We start from the raw sequence: 21,946 nt of genomic DNA on the forward strand, positions 1-21,946 counted from the left end.
AGTGAGAGTGTAACGTTACAGGTCGGCCGATCTGGTTTCGTGGTTAAAGTTAACCTTTTCTAGGTTACTGAAGGTGGTGACTGTGTAGTTCTGACGTCAACTTTTTACGGAAGTCACAATGGTTTGTGAAAAATCACAGCTACTTTATACAGGCTGTGTGCATTTTACTGTGGACTGTTACTGTTTTGAAACTTATATGGTAGTTAAATAGCCCCTAGACCTCAGTTATCGTGAAAAAAGCCATGAAATTTCAGTTTTGAAAATATGGGACCTTTAATGTATGATTTTTAAGGCCTGAAAGCTGATGTTTGATCTGTGCTTTTAAATTTCCTAGGGTGCTTTCACAGTTCGATTGCCTGGTCCGAACCCAAGTTCGATTGCTCCCCCCTCCCCCTGCCCCCACTGGACTGTGTTCACATTATATTATTTGGGTCCGAACCGGGGTTCGTTTGCGTCATCAAGCCAGCAGCTGTTTACCCCGTTACTTAGTAACGATGGCACAGGTGAAGGTGAACATTTTGAATTCATGTTGACTTGAAACCACAGCAACCCCATCACCTCATCTCAAGCTGAACGGCACAGGTCTTGGTAACACAAATGCCGGCTTGGATGCTGGTGTAAAATGGATTTGTAGTGTGAAATAGCAGTGTAATGTAATGAGTGTTTTGAATGGAGCGGTGGCTGGCACCTTGGAGTCTGACAGAGGGTGATCCAAGCAGCCGAGCACAGCCCTCTTAGTGTTCTCAACACATTTGAACTATCAAAGAATGCTTGTCTTCAAACTGGATGCTCATTCTTCTGTGTAAATAAGATTCTTATCTAGCAAACAGCTCTAAACACTCCCTTTCTTTCAAAAAGACATTGTTTTTTCCCTCCACATAACTCAATAATTTTGATGTTGGTACAGCACGGCACTGAAGTATTTTCCATTTCAAGAGCGCCTCAGATTGTCTCTCTGCGGAGAAGCGGTTGGAACAAGAGGGTGATCTTTTCATCCCCCGCACTCTACAAATGTTTGGCAGATTGACCGCAGAGGAAGGAAGTATGTGTGCGTGTATGTGCGTCTACTTAGCTAAAGCTGCTTTCTCTTGTTGGGGCTGTGCAGTGTGAATGTTTTTGTTAAGGAAATCATGTCTGTGTGGATGTGTGTAAAACAGCAAACTGACGATTTATATATAATCATTTGTAATTGTATATACATTTTTGCGATTAATTGTGGCTGGAACAATAATGTAGCTGTAAAAATAGTTGCCTGCTGAAATTGAAATGTATATACATCATGGTACAGCACGGCACTGAAGTATTTTCCATTTCAAGAGCGCCTCAGATTGTCTCTCTGCGGAGAAGCGGTTGGAACAAGAGGGTGATCTTTTCATCCCCCGCACTCTACAAATGTTTGGCAGATTGACCGCAGAGGAAGGAAGTATGTGTATGTGCGTCTACTTGGCTAAAGCTGCTTTCTCTTGTTGGGGCTGTGCAGTGTGAATGTTTTTGTTAAGATGATGAAGGTTCGTGACCTGCCCATACCGCCAGTCACATTTAATTTAAACACAGAGCCCCTCTGCTCAGCTTCACTTTAGAGGAGGAAAAGTTTAAAATAATTTTTACATAATTTAGTATACGTTTTGCACCATATCAGCTTCGCAATGTCTCCTGTGTTCGTTTAGTGTGTTTTCTTTCCTACACAAACCCCTGCCATCACATAATTGTGTTGGAACAATACCGACCTTCTTTCTCAGACTCCCCTTGATGTTTGTTCTGGAAAGGGCGCACTGTCCTGCGTCCAAAAGCCCTTTAATCCTATTACTCACATTCCAGTTGTGTTTTACAAAGGGAAACAGATTTTGTGCAGGTTTGAGAAATTAAGATAATTGAGATCATCTTATCTGACAGTCTAGATGATGTTAGTAACGCTCTTATTTGTCTTCTTCACAGATTGTGTGTACATAGAGAGCCGACGGCCTAACACACCCTATTTCATCTGTAGCATTCAGGACTTCAAGCTGGTGAGTTGACTTGGCTTTTTCCTTCCACTCATCTGTCCCAATCAAGGCTCCCTCTCCGCCAGCCCTTATGTAACTGTGTTGCCATTGTGTTTCATTTGTTATCTTTTTCTATACGTCAAAAGCAGGATCAAACACAAGGGTTTGATGTGGGTAATTGCCTTGATTCATTTCAGTACAGGTTTGCAGTGAAATAGCTGGTTGTAGTTGATGTCCAGTAGCAATGTTGCTACAGTGTTGGAAATTAAGTTTCATACCTTCAGATTTTCCTGTACACTTGTTTAACCAGGCTTATGGGTGTTTTCTGGAAATTAAATGTGCTGACAGTTGGCTTTTTCTACTTTTTAATGCCTGTGTTTTTTACTCTTGTAGGAAAATCAGCCTGCAACACACTGAGATTTACAAGTTTAATTAGCTTGTGTGAAGCGGAGCACCAGATATTCTCTACAAAGCCTCGTCTAGCTCACACATGTTTACGTTGTAGCGCCAGCTTGGTTTTACATGCCGTTAATTGATCAATTAAAAAAAAGTGAGAGAAAGGGAAAGAAAAACTCTTGTTGCGGATCGTAGTTCTCGCCACTTGATCCGCTCCTCGTCGACACTTTTTATATAGATTATTAATCGGCTACTTAAAAAGCTTGAATCTTCAAAGGACACATTGATTAGAGAGCAAAACCACCTCAGATTCAATCTGCTTTATTAAGCCAATATATATTTTCCCGATTTATTTCCTCCAGCAGCCAGAAGACAGCTACGTTTTTTTTCCTCCATGGGTGCCACATTCGATGGTTGCTATGTTGAGATAACGTTATGTCACAAGCAAATAAGCACATTATGACTTTTCTGATGGCTACTTCCCCTCAGCAGGAGACGATTAGCCGAGAGGTCCTTCAGCCCCCCCGTAGAGTGTGTGGAGGAAGACCCATGAGGCTTTGTTAATGGTACTGAACAGCTAAGGTGCTGATGGCAGGGGGGTGGACACAGGGCAGACTGGCTTATGACAGCCACAGGAGCTGAAGTGGAGGGGGGGGGTTCAGGGCTGGCTGGATGAGTGAGAAAGATGTGCAGAGGAAGGGAGGGTAGGTAGAGGAGTGCGTGCCAGAGCCCGGGCATCCAAGCAGCCTGTAATCGGATTGCTCTGAAGAGTGCTGAGGGCAGCAGAATCTTGCTCTTGCCAAGAATAACATATAGTATGTTTCGTGATTATCTTCATCTTGATTAGGTGCAGATCTAGGGGTCTTTGTCTGATGGCTGTAAATGTCAGAGGAGAAGACAAGGCTTCATTGGCCCTCCTTTCTATCATGTACCACCTTAATCCATGTAATTAGTCAATGCTCATCCATGTTGTTGGCCGTGAAGTGGATTGGATAGAGGTTTGACATGTAATTTTTAGGCATGGGTCATGATGGACAACTAGTCAGCTGTCAGTTGTCAAATTGTTCAAGTAGGAATAACTGCAGGTTAGAGCAGTGGGCGTGGCTAAAGATTAGGGCATGCCAAAAGTTAGGGGGCGTGGATAAAGGTCTTTCTAAATGGTTAGGGGTTAGTTTCTGTTGTAGCATTCACCTGTCGGCATGCCACCTTTTGCCACACCCGTGACTCCGACCTGCAGCTACTCCTGTCTCTTATTGTTGGCAAGTCGATTAGTGAGGTCAACTAGTATTTTAAGATGTTTTATTAAATATATATATAATATGTGTGTGTGATGATTATATGATTAGATAGATAGATATATATATATATTTATTATGTGTGTGTAATTACGTATATGATTATTATTTTTATTCATTTATTTCGTTTTTGAGACCGGTTGAGTCAATTTGTTGTTTAGGCAACGCAAATCAATTGCTTTTAAAAATGTCATTTGGCCATTCCTATTAAGTGCACTGCTTTTTTTCCAACATGTGGAATATGAGTGTTTCAAAGCTGTGGCATTGTTCAGCTCGTTTGAAACAAGTGTAATGGACGTGCTGCTACAGCTCAGATGCTCACCTCTAAACGCCGGCTGTCAGCCCTCCTTTTAATTGGGAAGCGAGCATCTGTCCACTGAAATGTGCTGGAAAAACCTTGAGGTCAATTGCCCTTAACACTGGCTTGATTCATTCACTTGTATTGAGCAGGGCAGAACGGGATAGTGGGCCATAACGGTAAATGAGGATATCGGAAAGGTTCCAGCATTAGCGGATTTACAGAGTGGTTCTACATAATAAAGTGAATTCATTACATGCGTAACGATCATGGCTCTCTGGAGGACAGGTTTCAGCCGTATTTTTGCTAGCATGCTTTTGAGAGCTTCTGTTTCATGCAGCGTCACGTAAGCCTCTCTCTCAGCGACCCTCTTCTGCCGTGAGTTGAGGAAATTGCCTCGCTTCTGACAAAATAACCTCATTAATATGGTTCTCCTCTAGTCTTAAGGGTTGAACAATGTCACCCTGTGTACTTTATCTAATGACCTGGGAATCCAGTTAGCACCACAGAGAAAACCTGCATGCTGCAATCAATTCCTCTGCCCACTTTGAGCGATGAGATCTTTTTGTGTGTGCGGTTGGCCGATGTGTATGGCTTGTATGTTGATGCACACACATTCACAGATCTTCACACTGTCACAGAGATGTTTCTGCCCTTCACTCAGTCCAAATTAGACCGTTAATTGACACGCTTTTCACTCAACCTTTTCCTTTTCCCCCTCAGTTATATTCATATTCTGAATGAGCCTCCTGCTTAAACGAGCTTAAAGATGTCCAAAGACAGGTGCCTCCACCCTTGTTTGTGAGCGCACACCGTCATCCCTATTTCATACACAAATTGTGATTAAGGCACAGCTAACTGAGCTATCCTCAGCTTGTGTAAATATTTCTGTGATAAAGACAGATTAAAAAATAATTAACAGAGGAAGAAAGGGGTGGGGAATATAGTGAGTTGCTGCTATATGTATGTCTTCTGTCCGTCTATCCAACTCTTACGCACACAAGCCCCGCCTTTCAGTTTAAAGAGCATTGCCCACTTGTTTGCTTGTTTACACACACATATGCGTCATTTGTTTATTGCAACATTTATGTTGCTACAAAGATTTGTCAAAAAGGCTGTTTTATTAAACTTTCTGTTCATCAAAGAAAATATCAGTTTCCACAAAAGCATTAAGAAGGACAATTCTTTTCAGTGTTGATGATACTGTTTATTGCACAGCAAATGAGCATATTAGAATGATTTCTGAAGGATCATGTGACACTTAAGACTAGGGCTGAAAGATTAATTGCATTTGCGATAATATCGAGATATGAAAAAACAAGATTTTTCAATCGCAGAGACTGCGATTACACTCGGTCACGTGACACACCAGAGTAAAGAGGTGTGTTCCACTTGAAGATCGATCGGTGTTTTAATCTATCTAATAGTGTGTTGGTCATACTATACAATGATTTATAGCTCATAAAGAGCTTTAAAAAATAATTGCATATTAAATCACAATATTGGTGAAAAAAATCGCAATTAGATTATTTTCCAAAATCGTTCAGCCCTACTTAAGACTGTAGTAAAGGCTAAAGTAAAGTAGTAGAAGTGGAGCAAAGTAAATTCAGCTTTGAAATCACAAATACGTTTTAGATTTTTTTTTTTTTAATATTTTTTAATACTAATAAGACTTCATTATAATTTGATTTGTTTTATATTGTACCATAGTTTTTATGAAAAGCTTCATCAGATCGTAGTTTTTTTTCCAGGGTTTCTTATACCTTCAAATCAAAATGTGTAATGTTATGATTTATTTCAGAGCTGGTTGGTTTGGTTTATGCTTTAAAATTTACTTTATTGAAGAGTCTTTTGAGATCCATATAGAGAAAATGAATGGGGAAAATACTTCCAGATCTAACACTGCTGAAAAAGAGTGTGGTCACTGTTATAGCTAGACCAGAATAATTGTGTTTTTAGTGTTTTTTGAGCTTAAACTGCAAAATTTATGATACCAGTGTCAGATTTTATTGCTCTTTTAAAATATGTTCAAACGCAGTCCTACATAGTTTTGAAGATTTATGTCTTTCTCTCAAGTAGAGAGGAACTGTGCTTGTATCTCCTACAATACAGGACTTTGCTTCAGCTCAGGTGTGATAATGGGCCGCTGTTAGCCCAGCACCATTTTGTGTGTCTAAAAGCCAGCAGTGCATACTGATTTCAAGGACGTGGACAGCCTCTGTGTATTTATTTTACGGCCTCAGCCCATTAGTGCTGTGCATAAGACATACGCTGTATTAATGTGACGAGGGTGACACATTGTTAAGTATCTGTTGCTAATAGGAAAAACAGCTATGCAATGAGTCCTGTTTGACACTGTTGGCTGGAAACTTGAGACGTTGTTGGCTTTGAGGAGAAGAGGTGAGACAGGAAGAGAAAGATCTCTCTGGGGTTGCTCGGACACAAAGACAATTCAGCACCGAATCGATCATAAACAGCAGAAGCCTTTATCCTCGAGTCAATCACAGTCTCCAGCTCTACCCTCTTTGTCTCTGCCTGCCTCCCTCACTTGTTCCTCCTGTTAATTTGGGCCGGCTGCATATGCCCGATGACTGACATTGTTGTCGGTGTGTGTTGCCGTGGCACCCTTCCCCCATCCCCGTGGCTAAACTAATTTGCTGATATTGGCCAGCTCAGCTGCAGCACAGCGCTGCCTCTAATAGAGTGATTGCTGCTTGCCTCTGGGGGCTCGGCCGCAGGCAGAAATGCCCTGCTCTTCTCGCTGTATTGGTGCTTATGGACATTTAATTAGGTGTGATGTACAATACAATTATCAAAAAGAACTCATGATTTCCAATGATGCACAGCAGGAAGAAAGGTTGTTCTTCGCTGGGTTTCCATCTGACTCTCTTAAATACAGTTTTAGAATTTTTGCTTGTCATTTACTCACCTGCATGTCGTTCCAAACGTGCATGACTGTGTGCATGTTTGTTCCTGATATTTCTGTATTTTCATATATAATATGTTTTGTTATTTATTTTAAATTCCTGTAACAAAAAAACCCATTTTGATAGAAACCCAACTATTAACACTTAACCAGATTTTTTTTGATGAAAAAAATGTTGAGGCTGTTTTTTCTATTTCCCATGTGAGTATTAGATTGAAAATTCGGGGAAGTCTTGAGTCTTGACAGTATTCTGCAGCATTAGAACCCTCATCTTTCACAATTCCATACATCACCCGCCTTTGCATGCTTATTTTTAGCTCATTTGATTTATGTTCAGCTATTGTAGTACTATCAGCTCTGTTTAACACACTGTACCATTTTTAAATTCATTTTACAGATTTTCCCCATCAAATCTGAAAATGTGAAAACTCCAGTTTCATCTGTCAGCCTGCTACAGCACCATTATTCCACACACTGTTTGCTCGTTGAGCCGAGCTATACATAGACCCCTAATGATTCACTTGAAATAATAGCTCAGTGGATGGCAAGGATGCCACAATCTGAACTGGCCGTGCATTGACCCACACTCCTGCACTGTAGCTGTGAAATGGCAATTAACACAGACTATTGATTATTGGCAATGCGGATATTGTTGATTAGGGCGTGCGGTTGGAGTGTTTGATAAGCCCACTGCCAGCCTTCCCTAATGCACTGGATCCTGCGTTCATGGGATGCAAATAAACTCCTAGTGTAATTCACTCCTGATGGTTTTTGTGCTTATCTCTGCACCCTCAAAAGCTAATGATTCAAAGCTTTAATTAAAACGCTTTCAAGAAAATGCAAATATGTGTGCATACACGCATGAATGATCATAAAAGTGGGTTTATGAAGATATGCATGTGCTCAATGCCCTCGTGCATATTCCTCCAACCCGTAAGGATGCTCACGCACCACGAAAAATTAGTGTTAATGATTAGTCTGGAGAAATATAGGAATATGCATATAGGAAATAGATTGAACAAGCTGAATAACATTAAATGGATAGTTCATCCAAAATGGAAGTCATTATTTATTTACCCTCATATTGTTCCAAATCTCTGAGATTTTTTTCTGTGCAACACATTTTCAAGTTTTTTTTTAATGCATTATAGGTCAATGGGGTCCAGAAATGGGGTTCATTGTATGGCCAAAAAAAAAATACTGGGACATTCTCACAGACTTCGAACAATGTGAGGGTGAGTAAATGTTGACAGATGCCGGATTTTAATTTTTGAGTGAACTATCTCTTTAAAAGTGTAATGATGGCCTGTGTCTCTGTTAAATGCCCGCTGCAGGTGAGAGGTGCGTAGGTTGCCTCATCGGTCCTAGAGCTGCTTCCGTGCACACATACTCCCCCATCAGGATCCCCTCCTCACCCCCCCACAAGCTCCAGCATTTTGAAATGCAATTATGGATCAGTGAGCAGCACCATCAGTCGCAGTGCTTGTTAATATTTATTGAGCGGAGCGGCAGCCGCTGCCATCTTTACATCAGGGAGCCTGCAGTCATTAAGAGATGCTGTGTGGACAGGGGTGGCTTTGCGTTTTCTATCTCTCTCAGCATTACACTTGACGCGTTCAAACCCTCCCCCTGTCCGTCACTCCTCTGCCTGCTCAGCCGCTGAAAATGAGCTTGGAGCATTTGCATGTATAAATATGTAAAGGTGTGTTTCTCATAAGTGGCCCCCAGGTTTTTGTTATGCCGTTATTGTGTGCGGCTCTGAAAAAGCGCCTCTAGCAGCGGGCTCTGCCGGCTACTAGAGAGCTGGCGCTGCACCTCTGCTCGGGAGCGCATGATTGAAATATCCCTGCTTGCACTTTGTCTGCAGGGTAGCGTGTTTAGAGTAGGGCAGGAATACAGAGCGCCTACAGGTTTAGCTGTGAGTGTTGGCACTGAGGGAACCATGTAGGAGTGGGGAGCGCTTTTTGTCCAACAAGCAGGAAGACATCACACACAATGCTAAATTCAGAAGGAGCAACATGCTAAAAAAATGCGTTTTCCCTATTGGCCTTTTTGAATTAATTGGTGGGCCTGTAATGGTAGTCAAATAGTCTTTTTTTAAATTTCCTACCATATTTTTAAGCAAATTGTTTTTGTGTATTGGCTTTTCATTGTTCTGATGTTGCAACCCCCCCCCCTTGAATTATTCATCAGCGTTGTTTATTTCGGCAAACCTGACTGTAAAGCCCTTTAAGAGTCGGGCCTGTGTAAGTAAATCTGCTGTGAAATGCTGCAACTTAATGGCTGTTTTGATTAATGTTCTTGAATGAAGTAGGGCTCTTTTTTCTCCCTCCCTCCTGTACACTTGAAATTCCACTAAAGGAAGCATTAATGCTGCTGGTGGTAATGACATTAGGCACTTAGCACTGTGCAAAATACATATAGCCCATGCTGCACTGCTTCCAAATGGGCATCTCTCCAAAACCAATTGAAGCAGAGCTGTATGTATTTGTATCTGTTTGTTTTTGGTGTTTTTTTCCAAAATGAAGCCATTTAGGCAAACCAACAAAATTCTAATCGATACGTAATTGATAAGGTTGTCACAATAATAATTTCCCTAGTTAATGCCAATACCAGCAAAATTAAACTTTTCTTGATACCAATTTCAATACCACAGGAAAAAAACAAATATGTTATTGAATGGACTTCTTTTATTTACATTATTTTGGTTTGTTAATATTGATTCATATTAGTACTATAAAGACAGATCTATTAGGCTGCATTAAATGCACAGATCTGATAATGGGATTATTTCATTTTGTATTTTATATTTTGTGTTTTATTTTATTTTTCTATTTATATATGCACTTTATGTATAAAAGCAATGGCATTTTGGTGTAAAGTTGATGCAAACAATGAAAAAAAAAAATAAAGAAAGAAAATAAAGCAAGAGAGAATAGTCAACTTAAATAACACAACCCGAAAAGGATCAAGAACTTTTTTTTCCCCCTTCTAGATCACACCTCCCTCTCTTTCTCTCACCCTTATACCTTTAACAGCTCTGTGCTTTCAGTAAACGCTACTATGGAAACCAGCTGTGTGGCCGGGGGGTGGGGGGTGAGAAAGAGGGATTGAGGGAGGAGGAAGAGCAAGAACAAGGGGTAAAATCAAAATGGAGGTGTGTGGGGTCAACAATGGGGTATGGGGTGGTGATTACATTGCCAGATGGAGCCGGGAGAACCGCGAGGCTGGAGATAACATTTTTATAAGACACCTGAAAGCACAATCAATAGCAAATCCTTGACGGGCGAGACTAAATTATTAAACAGAGCCTTTCTCACCACGTTTCATTATCGCGGCTTTCCCTTCCAGGACTACCACTGCTTTGCTGGTGGCAGGGTGGGTATTTGTCAAGTATTTTTATGCATTAGAAATAATTTGGGTCTCAGAGGAACGGCTATGCTAATTTTGCTTTCCTTATCTCGGATTGCTGGAATCTGCCGCAAAGACACAATGCCGTTTTTTGGCACATCATAGGCAAATTCCCTCTTCTGATGTCTTCACTAGCATCTGAAGCTGGGAACGCTGAGCCCTGGCATTCAACCCAACTGTTTCATCTTAGAGGAGCCTGCATTTCCTTTATTATCTCATCGTTTTTGATGTCAGAGAAAAAAAATGACAAAGATACCAACACGAAGGGAATGTTTACACTATCGCAATCACTGTGATAAAACAACTATTAAACTGATGTAATCCTCAGCATTTTAATTACAATTGAAAATTGGGCTTGATGTTTTCACATTTGTTTTTTTTACCCCCTCAAAAACATTATAGATAATGTAAATATTAGCCAAGTGCGTTACGCAGTCTTTGCACGGCCAATATTTATTGCAACAATCCTGTTCTCCAAACACATGTGCTTGGCCTGGCTGCCATGTAATTGGATCCTGCCTTCCAGACACGACTAGCGGTCTTCTCTCTCTCTCTCTCTCTCTCTCTCTCTCTCTCTCTGACTCGCAGCACCTTACGCCGCTTCCTTCTCATCTGTCTCTTTTCCTATCCCTTTCTTCCTTGCCTTTCTAGAGTGTCTCAGCACTGCTTCTCAGTTCACCGAGTGTAATTTCCAGCTTGTCCAAAGTGTGACATGCCAATAAAAAAAGCTGTGGAAGTGAAGATTTACAGTGGTATCGAGTTCACATGCTTCCATCGGGTGGCTCTCTCCATTAAAGAACACATGTTGCAAATTAGCTCTCATTGAAGAAGAAAAAAAAAAGCTCTGGAGGGAGAGTGGGAGGGTGCTCTGGCCTGGGGAGGATGGGAAATATAAGGCAATAGAAAATTCCACTGCCCTCCATCTTCACATTCCCATTTCTTTATGTATGCATTAGGGATGTGATGGTGAGGAAATCTTCACTCCAGTCTATCGGCTTGCCACAAAACGGTATTACCTTTGGGCGCTTTCACTTTCGAATTCGCGATCTTGGTGTCACGTTTTACAAGAAAAGTTAATCGTCTGTTGCGTTTACATCTTTACACATGTCGCTTTCCAAGGCTAAAATGAATGTTTGAAAGATGGATTCAATAGTATTCTTTATGAAAAGCACAACAGCAATACAACACCACAATGACAAACTAGCTTTTATATTATGTTTATTAACGAAAATGAGTAACACAAGTCATGGCATACCACCACATGCTGTATTGTATTTAGGGATATGCTGGTATCAAATTTTCACGTGCGATTAATTGCTAGTGCTTTCATCACGGTATGCGGTATTATCACGATATTGAAATTTAGTTTTAAAAAAGTGCTGTCATAATACAGTATAACAGGTTTAATAACTTTTTTCTTATAAATCAGAGTGCGCACTTTCACGCAGCATGGTGTTGTGCATTTTGACCAGTTGATGGGAAAAGTATTCTTAAAATGCATTCAAAATTCGGAATAATTTGTAATATATAATTATTCACGGTATTTAGAAGTGCCCACGATAACAATATCGTGCATATTCATTACCGCGATATATCGCATTACCGAATACCGGCACAAGTCTAATTGTATATCTACTAATAAATTATAGAAAGTTTAGCAAACACTGTGGGATCAAATAAATAAAAAAAGCACCTGTAGCGTAACATCAGGCAAAGACGACATAATTTTCAAAATGAAAAGAAAATTAAAACTAAATTGGCAGTTGGTGACAGTGCTTGCATATTTTATTGCCAAGACAACCAGCATGCTCACCCTCTCCGGTTTAAGAAGTACTCTTTTACTTTACTTTTACATTTCTCTTGAAAACCAAAGCCTCCATCCACCATCGTTTCCTCAGTATTTGTTTCATTTTTGCCACGCACACCTTCGCGCTCATACACCCGAAACGCTCGCATTGAAAGGGCCTCTCTCACTCTCTTCATGTGATCAGTGAAATCTGACTCTTGCTGCGGCTCTGCTGTGTGCGCTTTATGGAGCAAAGCAGAAGCTTTCCGTTTACAACTGTAGCTTCCGTTGTCCAACTGAAATAAATGGTTTTATTTCTATAAAAAAAAGCAAAACAACAGTGGGGCGGTACCGCGGTGGGCAAGTAATGTATTCCGTGTATGGCCGAACACCGGTAATACCGGTAACACTGACTACCGCAGCAAGCCTAGTATGCATTCCCCCTCTCACATCATCACAATAGCTTCAAAGATGCCTGTTTTCAGCTTTATAGTGTTTGTGTGAATGCTTGAAAGGTGATTTTTAGCATCTTTTTATGTTGCCGTTTTACCTGTAGGTTAATTGTCGTACGTCTCAGGCACGTTTCAGAGTTGTAAAAGAGTGAGGCTGCTGAAGAGCCCCATCAGGATGAGTGGATGACAGTATTTAGGTGTGGTGGTTTACTTCAACTACATTTATATACACAGATATAATCGAGCTACTGCATGGTTTTGTATATATCTTTGCCTGCCTAAATATACATGACACAATTTGTAATTATGACACCATTAACTGTTAACTAAATCTGTTAATCTGACTGAAGTCTTACATTTTTAACTGGAATTATTGCTTTTGTCTGAATGAAATCAAACCTTTAAAGTGTATGTAAACATGCTTGCCTGTTATGCCTAAAATATGCTTTAATTTTGATGTAATCTTTGACTTAAAACAGCATATGCATACAGCTGCATGCACACAGTATACTTCATTTGATAGCTTGAACACAGGCGCTTGGGACATGCGCACTAGAAAGTGTCATGTTTGTCCAGTGTCTGTGCTATTTCTCTCCATAAGTTAACCAAATAAAATGTGTCATTGTACTTGCTTAAACCAGACTTATGTGTATCTTTTAACCCACTCACACAACGGAACGTATAGAGTACGCATGGTTAGAAAAATCTGTCACATACAATATGAGTGTACTATGCTGCTGATGGAATTTACTTGTAGTACAAGTGCAAGTGGGCTTTAGTTGTTATAACTGCACATTTCCCAAAGGTCATGCCCCTTTGCTGACTTTTTGTCCCGCAGCTGAACCCACAAAGGCAACATTATCCAAATCTGGTTATTTGTCCAAATTAATTCACAAATCAATTGCGGCAGATTCCAGCAGGAGCAAAATACCAGAGAAGCCAGATATGAATTCCTATCATGAACAGAATGTTTTATTAGCAATGTTTCTGTTTTCCTCTTAACCGTCTCGCTCATGCCAGCACGAAGTTCATAAATAGCGCTTGATGCTGCAGCCATGCACTAAGACCAGACTCATCTGCGCTTTGGAAAGAACAATGCAGAGTGCAATGAAGCGCTCTCTCAGCCTCTAACCTTGGGCTATTGAACTTAACATCCCATTTATAGATTGCTGTTATGCCTCTGCCGTTTGTAGCAGAATAGCTCTTTATAGCTTTAAGAAAAAATAATGAGAGAGAGAAAGAGCACCAGATCATTTTCTGCACACTTACATGTTGAGACTTGTTTGTTTTCTTTTTTTCTTTCTCCATTTCTTTCTTTGAAAAGACTCTGCCGCTGCCTGGTGGTACTGATAAATGTGTGCCTGTAGGCATGCTCCAAGACGAGGCCATGCTCTCCATTTATAATGCCCTCCATGCACCGGACACACATGTCCGAGGCTGATACATGCTGTCGAGGAGATGCACAAAACTCTTCCCTATCACTAAAGATTAAATGGGCTGATTTAGCGTGTAGACCTGCCTGGAAGGTTATATGGTGTGTGTGTGTGAATAGAAGAGACGGATTAAGACCCCAGTCTGTCTGTGTGTGTTTTTCTGGTGTGACACATATGCTCTCCGACGTTCCTAGTGCCACTCAGAAATATGTTAGCTGCACAGCCGCGTGATGCTTCGACAGAATATCCGTCCTCAGTTTGACTCTCATGGGTGAAGTGTTTTTTCTGCCACTTTGGTCTTGAACTGTCTGTTCCTCTTTCCCTGATGTATTGCGAGCCAGCAGGTTGAGGACGGTTGGCCGCATGTTAGGGAATGCCAAGCACAATACAAGACCTGGATTAGTTGCTGATATGGAGAAAAGCCATGGCAGTGACGTTGATAGTTGCCCCTGCCAAATATTATATTTCAAGAATGTATTTTGCAAAATGGACTGAAAAATGTGTATTGCCGTGTCATGTATTGCATTGCAATATTTGGCAATAGTCCTGTTAATTTGCTGGATGCTTAAGAATTGTGACACTTGAATCAGTTTATTTATATGACAATGTGTAGTAAAAGATAAATATTTGCACCAGAGTTCAGTTGCTGAATATTATTTAAATTGTTTTTCCTTATAATGATAGACAAAAATTGTGCAAATAAGGAGATGAATAGCTTTTATTGAAGGCAATCGTTGTGTCCGTCTGAGACAGATATTAATTCATTCAATGACATCTTTGAGTCGCCTACAGTGGTAATCTGTTGTCGTTTTGATGCAACAGCTTTCAAATATTTTTAAAATCTTGCTGTTTTTTCCTTTCCTTTTCCCTTTCCAAGGTCGGTTCAGAGTAGCGGAGACGCCTTTGTAACATCTCTGTGCAGCACATCATCCAAGCAGGTTCAGAGCACAGGGGAGGCCTCTATCTGTCTGTGTGTGTCGCACTAAAGCAAAGGCAGAGCTCATGGTGCTGTATAAAGGCCAATTGATTATAGGCACCGCTGGGGCAGCAGGACAGGCTGATGGTGGAGTGTTTGAAGAACCGATGCGCTGGCCAACATCTCAGAAGCCGGGAAACCCTCGCTGAGATGTTCTGAGCAGCGGGCCAATTTAGTATTTAAAAGGTGAGCTCTCTTTTAGCGGCATGGGAAGTTGAAAGGGCTGGTGCTGGCGGCCCAGCTTGCTTCGGTGTGGAAAGGCTGGCCGCTACAGCTGCCTGCCCACTGTAATTAAGTGTGAACTGTTTGCTGCCACAAATGGCATTTAAATGCCAAGTGGTAGCCAGAGCACGCGTAATATCAGGGGTTTATGGCTTCAACCTTGCCTTTTCTCTTTTTTTACTCTCTCTTTCCCACCACGGCTGGATGGATGGAAGGGATTTAGTGTATATAAAGGTTTACAGAGGAGAAGGAGAATATAGAGAGGAGCGAGTGGAAGTGGTTTGTGCTCTGCAGTCTCTCGTGATCGGGGACATCGACACACTATAACAATCTTAAGTCTGCACTTTCAAACCGCTCTCACCGACAGCCATTAGAGAACTGTGTGTGGGAGGTTGACATTTAAGCATGAAAGTTTAAAGAATTACTGGCAAGATGTGAGAATTATATCATGCAGTCGCACATATTCTTGGCGAATACTGTCTTTGTATTCTACGATGTGACCGATTTATACACTGTAGCATACAAATCATGCCAGTCACCATATTTAATAACATGTCATGCTGTAAAATCAGTCTCTGACAGTTCTTGACATACTTAATTTTTAAGAGATGTTGCCGTTCTTCCTGGCTGAGCGAGATCTTTTACATCAGAAGGCATCCAAATATATTTGCATTTTAAGTCAAGTCATTTTAGTTCCATAATGTGATGGATTGTAGAGTAAACATGATATTTTGTAAGAAAAAATGAAGGATAGAATTTGAATTTGTTTTTTTTTTATTTATTGGAAATTGATTGGATTGTGAAAAGTGGTTATGTGAAATGTAGTCTATAAAAAATATAATGCACATTAAAACTTGGAATGTAGTAAATGCAGTGAATTTTGATGTTATGACTTCATTTTGTACTTAAAGGTGCAATAGGTGATTGTCTTCAGAAACATTTTTTGTTATGCTGGTTGAAAGTCTCTTCACATCCTGATAGCAATCATTAAGTTAAGTGGTCTAAATGTATTTATCTGTATTTATATATTCTGTGGAAGGCGTAGGACCAAGAAATGTTCATCCAATGGCTTTCCTACCTGCCTGTCAAGTTATGTATTAGCATACCTCTGCGCACCGGGTTCGCGCACAGGTTACGTCATCAGCGCGTTCACGCACGCTGTGCAGACAAAGCGAGAATGGCAGACAAACATCAACAATCCGATTTTCCTTCCTGGGATTGTAGTACTTTTAAAGTTTTCTCACCGGGGAATGACACATGATGTAGTCCAGCGGTTAATCCAGTCCTTGCGCCAGCTCGTTAGAAGTGAGCTACGTGCATGAACTGTGTTCCGATCGATGTGATCCCTACACAGTGTTCATTGCTCCCTACTCCCTGAGCGGGGGAAATCCGTTGAAGTTTACTTCACTTCGGAACATGGGCTGGAATTGGGAACCGCTGATGTAGCCTATTGTAGTAATGTTGTCTCTGGTCTGTGAGCGTAAATGCGTTCAGGGGGCGTGGCTTTGGACGGCGATTGCAGGGAGGGTGGGACGTTCGCTTTCAGTGCTATCAGGCTAAAGTTAGCATTTTCCATTCTCCTACTGCACCTTTAAATATACATATGGTTAAAAGAAAGTATTTGTGTATTTTAAGCTTTAAAATTATAGTGAGTTTTTTTCTTAATGCACATGTCAACCACCTGTGTGCAGGAGACCGGGTGTGAGCACATGCTGTTTTTTTTTCCCCCGTGGAAATTGCACAGAAATGTTGGTGTAATTAGAGAACAGCAGAGCTCTATTGTGGAATTATGGGTAATTGCAGTGCTGGTACATTAGGGTAGAGTGTGTGCTTTTAGATCAGGCTCATTGTAGAGAGACTGTGAGCTGGATAAGATGAGTGATCAGAATGAGAATTTCTGACTTGATGCTGCTTTCTTGATGGCTCCCCAGAATGCAGTCCTTTTAAAAAGGGTAAAATTGTTACAAAAGTACAATGAGTAATAAGAAAAAGAACAGAAACCCATGCCCACTGGCTGTCACTGGACCCAAAGAACACTAGAGAGCAGGAGCTCTGGGCTTTACGCTCTCCTTGTGGAGCGTTTCGACGTAGGGCTTGACAGCGTTTAATCACTCACACACACACTTCGTGTACGTTGCATATGTGTTTGTTTGCTTCTAGGAGAGCCGGCTGGTCAATACTTCAGAGCTGCAATCAGGGGAGGCTCTGCAATCAATATCATCACAGTGGGCTGGAAAATGTCCTCCGTGCACACAGCACTCTACACAGCCATAGAGAGGGAGAGAAAGAGAGGACGGGGAAAAATACAGCAAGAAAGAAAACATACAGGGAGGGGCAGTGCAAATGGTTGTAAATCACAGCAGGCTTGCAAACAAACAGTGCTTTTCAGTCATCATGCACAAAAAGGCTATGATAGTGCTTTATCACCTCGCCGACGCTCCCTACCTCTCTGCCTCTGGCTGCTCAGGGTTGTCAATCATCCAGCTGGAAGCTCGTTGGCTGGTATGTGCGTGGGCGGACCTTGTGCAAAAGGCTGGATGGATAATTTACCGACTGCTGCACTAATGATGTTGAGCCAGGTTCCATCAATACCTCCCCCTCCCCCCCTCAAACACACACACACACATTCATAGACCGAAGACCACATTGAGCTGTCAACCTCGCTTTGTGTCGTCCTTCATCTCAGCAGACGTTAATGCACGCAGATGTTTCTTTTCTTCTTTTCATTCTAATCTAGTCCGGTGGTACAGCTTCTGCGCCAGCTCGGTTCGACATTAGTTCGGCGATGGAGGCTGATACCTCACTCTGCCAATTGAGATATCAGTTTACTCTGAATGTACTATGGTACTTGATGAAAATGTCAAATGGCTGATGTCTCTGCAGCCCTCCTCCGACCATATGCTCACATTTTAGTGCATGGGAAATCGCCTATGCAGTTACACGCTTGCCTCGGTGTGTGTGTGCGCCCACTGCTGCCCATTACATCTAATTAGATTGACCTCAGCTCTTATCTGGCAGGACTGTGTAGGCACTCTATAACAAAGAACCAACTTGGTAGCTGCTGGTAGAGGTGTGTGTGTGTAGTAAGGGTTGAAATACAGCTGAAAGATAGCATGCTGGGAGTGCAACCGTGGGCTGAGTGTCAGCCCTGACCCTTGAACTCCAGCTGCCTGTGTCCTCCTCATCCCTGTGAGAGATATTAATCTCCTCTTCTCCTTGACGCAGAGTCAAAGCCTGTGTGCCAGACTCGACAAGGAGATCTGCATTGTTTCCCGGAAGTTGTGCGCATGCACAGACCCGTGTGTGTGTTTGTACGTGGTGCACGTGTAATTAAAGAGGACGAAGGGATTGGAGGAGGCAGATGATCTCTCCTCATGCCTGTAGTGCAGGGCTCCTGTGGCAGATTGACAGTCTGGAGCACAGATAAGCAGCTTCCTGTGGTGCTCCTCTTTATTTCTCCCCCTCCGCCCCGTAGGGAGCTGTTTCAGCCGTGCACACATGCTCATTAAAGTCTAAACGTATAGGGAGTGAGTCTACGCCTGTGCCTGTCTGTCTACATGAGGAAGTGTGTTGTCATTCAGATGTATATCCAGTATCTGTGTTGTGTTTGTATGAATATTTGTCAGCGATAATTTCTCTCGGCCACCGAGTACTGTGCCACACATCGAGCCAGAGGGCGGGGCTCCAGCTGGCATGTCGCAGGCCAGTTAGTTTACTGTCTGTCCACACACACACACAAGCTCCCCGACTCATCCCAAGGACCTCACGCCACGGTCCTTCTAGATCATTGAATGCTTGCCCACCTCTTAGGACGCCTGAGCTGGATCAGTATGCAGATTCGTCCCTTTGCCAGCCTGTGTAATGCTTTGGCTCCTTTATGCGAGAGGTATTAGAAACTAAGTGTTTGCAGAGGTTGATGGTTGAAAGGAAACCCAGTGCGGGGGGGATGCTGGATGAAAGAAGTGTGTGATGAATCACAAGTGAGGGTGGGAATTGTGCTCTTGTCCTGCCTTGATTTTTCTTCTTCCACTAGAGTGTACTTTGTAAAGACTACTTCCTGCTGAGTATCATTGTCAGGCAGTCAGGACTTGTAAGGATCAGCATTTTTCCTCGTCTTCCTCTCTTCCTTTCTTTATATCTTCAGTTTTAAAAATTATAGTTTTGTTCCAAATCTCGTGAGCTATGTTGCTGTCTACTGTCTACATAGGCAGTTGCCTTTTAAGGTAGCATCCAATCTCAAATGGAACCTCATAAGCAGAGTTAATATGGTTTTAATTTTATAATTTTTTTTTAGTATTTTAGTTTCATTTTGTCTTTTCAATTATGCACTTTTCATTTTTACTCTATCATAAATGTTTAATGCCTTTTTTAAGCACAGTCTAGTGTTGATGTGACGTAGTCAATAGAATAAACAATTTTTATAGATCATTTTTGGATTTTGAACACTGAGCTTGTTGCAGTGCATTCTGGGATCAGCATTTCTTCAGAGTAAACCTGCTGCCTAAGAATTTGAACAAAACAAGCCATCTTAGAAAGCAGCATAAGGCTGCTGTCTATTATTTGTATCAGCTGTTATAAAGAGATGTGCGTAAGATGGCTTAAAGGGACAGTTCACCCAAAAATAATTATTTTTATCATTTACTCACCCTCATGTCATTCCAAACATGTATGACTTTCTTCTGTACAACACAAGCGGAGGTATTTTGAAAAATTACCCTTTTTTTCTCCGTACAATGAAAGTAAATGTCTTTTTAATGTTGTCTTGGGTCCCACTGACTTTCATTCTATAGACAAAAACAGTTCTTTAATTCTGAACTTCATCTGTTATGTTCCACAGACATGAAGGTGAGTAAATAATGACAGAATTTTCTATTCCTTTAAAATGTGATCTAGGTAGACAGCACACTAGGTTTTGGAACTGAGCTAGAGTTTTTATAAATATTTCCATCAGCTGCAGTTAGCCGAGTCAGCGGGGGAGATGGCAGAGTTATATCAGTCTCGTTCTCTCTCTTTCTCACATAAACCCAAACAGCTTCACTTATATACAAAACCTGCTCTTGTACTCAATCCGCGAACTCCGAGCCACATGCACACTGGCCAATGAAAGGTGAATGCTGTAATCAGCCCAATCAAATAATCAGAACCCAAGTGAGTCAGCGACGCAATTAGAGCCAGAGCAGAACAAAGAGCATTGTGTCAGAGTACAGCAGCGCAGAGAACAGAGGATGGGTTTGCGCAGCGTCTGTTACCACAAGCCGCTTTCCCTGCATCAGCTTGGCTCGCTCCAGCCTGAACACACTGATCGATTAGCCGTGGCTTAACCAAGACTTCTCATTTCCTGCCTTCCATTACTGCGCTTCATCACACCCGGCACTGCTCAGCGGCCCATGCTGCAGCCTCAATGCTAGGATTAACCAGCCAACCAGGCACAGTTCACATTTAAACATGCGTCGTGTTTTTCTCTCTCTTTTTTCTGTACCCTAACATAAAGGCCCCACAGATTGTGTTTCATTCATACGTCAGTCTCATAAATACACTATTTCTTCATTTAACTCATGCTGCAACCATTGCCTGTGGTTCAGCCCTTTTCACCCCACCATGATCCTGTCTGTGTTTATCTATGAATGCATGGCTTCTCCCCTCCCCGGCGAGTGAAACAACCCAGTCATTAGGCCACACTAACAAGGCAGTGCATTGTCTCTCTCTCTGCTTTCATTCAGGAAGTGCAGAGACATGAGCAGGGACTCAAGGCTAAACCGAGCCCACTGCTTGTGCGACTGATCTGCCGTCGCTCTCTCTACAGATTTCAGGACTGGATAAACTGTGTTTTGCCTTTGTGCTCAAATGTTTTGAGATGTTTCACATTTCTAGGAGGCTGTACGCCAGGCTTGTGCTCTTGTAGTACATTATCTCACCGGGCCGTGTGACAAGGTTGTGTCAGAGAGCTGTAGAATTATGAAGTAACTCTATACTATGACGGTGACCATTGAGGTCAGGAACACGGATCCGGCGTCCCCTGAGCTCGCAGGCATTCTCCTCTCTAAGTCGCACTGCTTCAGTCCATAAATCTACACTGTCAGCAGCCATTTATGGCTGGCACAGTCAGGTTTTAGATAAGATGTTACCCAAGATGTAGGAAGAGATCAAATCTAAAACTTCAAGAGAGGGAATGGATTAGCAATGTTACAGTAGTCTTTGAATTGGTTGCTGAATGATTATTCTCCAAAATTGGTTCTAATTGCATACTAATTATTTGTTATTATTATCTTATTATTTAACAATTGTTAAATTATATTTTCATATTACATATATCATAAAATATATTGTTGATATATCTTTTTTTATATTATTTACATTATAGTAAAACCCTTGAATGGTACACATTATCAGTCAGTAAGCAGATCAAAATTTAATTCAGCGAGCAATTCATTGATTTAAAATGTTTGATCATTTTTGAGCACTTCATTAAAAGAACCTGATCATAAGTGTTATTTGTGAATCAGACAGTTTGCATTGTATGTTGTTTTTTGAGTGCTGTCAATGGCGACTACACAATAGAAAGGCATGATGTCTATTTATTGTGTTTGATGTGACTGGATACCCCGAAATAATACAATCACATTCAATTCAGGCTGCAAATTCACATCATGGGTAGAATGATTTATTTTGTCTGGGCGCTGTCAATTAAGCAGTGGCATTGAAAGCTTGTGTGTGTGTGTGTGTGTGTGTGTGTGTGTGTGTGTGTGTGCTGCACAGCTCTCTCTTATGT

General features: G+C 41.5%; 1 protein-coding gene across 1 annotated transcript in view; it reads left to right on the forward strand.

The window, feature by feature from the left end:
* The window catches only part of LOC107716061 (arginine-glutamic acid dipeptide repeats protein-like), a 120,029-nt gene that overhangs the window by 43,893 nt on the left and 54,190 nt on the right, over positions 1-21,946 (forward strand). Inside the window, exon 3 of the mRNA XM_016522383.1 lies at positions 1,936-2,006. Coding sequence (XP_016377869.1) covers positions 1,936-2,006 — 71 coding nt within the window. The remainder of the gene's footprint in view (positions 1-1,935; positions 2,007-21,946) is intronic.

The sequence above is a fragment of the Sinocyclocheilus rhinocerous genome, unplaced genomic scaffold (genome assembly GCF_001515625.1).
Source record: "Sinocyclocheilus rhinocerous isolate Xijiao unplaced genomic scaffold, SAMN03320098_v1.1 scaffold148, whole genome shotgun sequence".
NCBI classification, from domain to species: Eukaryota; Metazoa; Chordata; class Actinopteri; order Cypriniformes; family Cyprinidae; genus Sinocyclocheilus; species Sinocyclocheilus rhinocerous.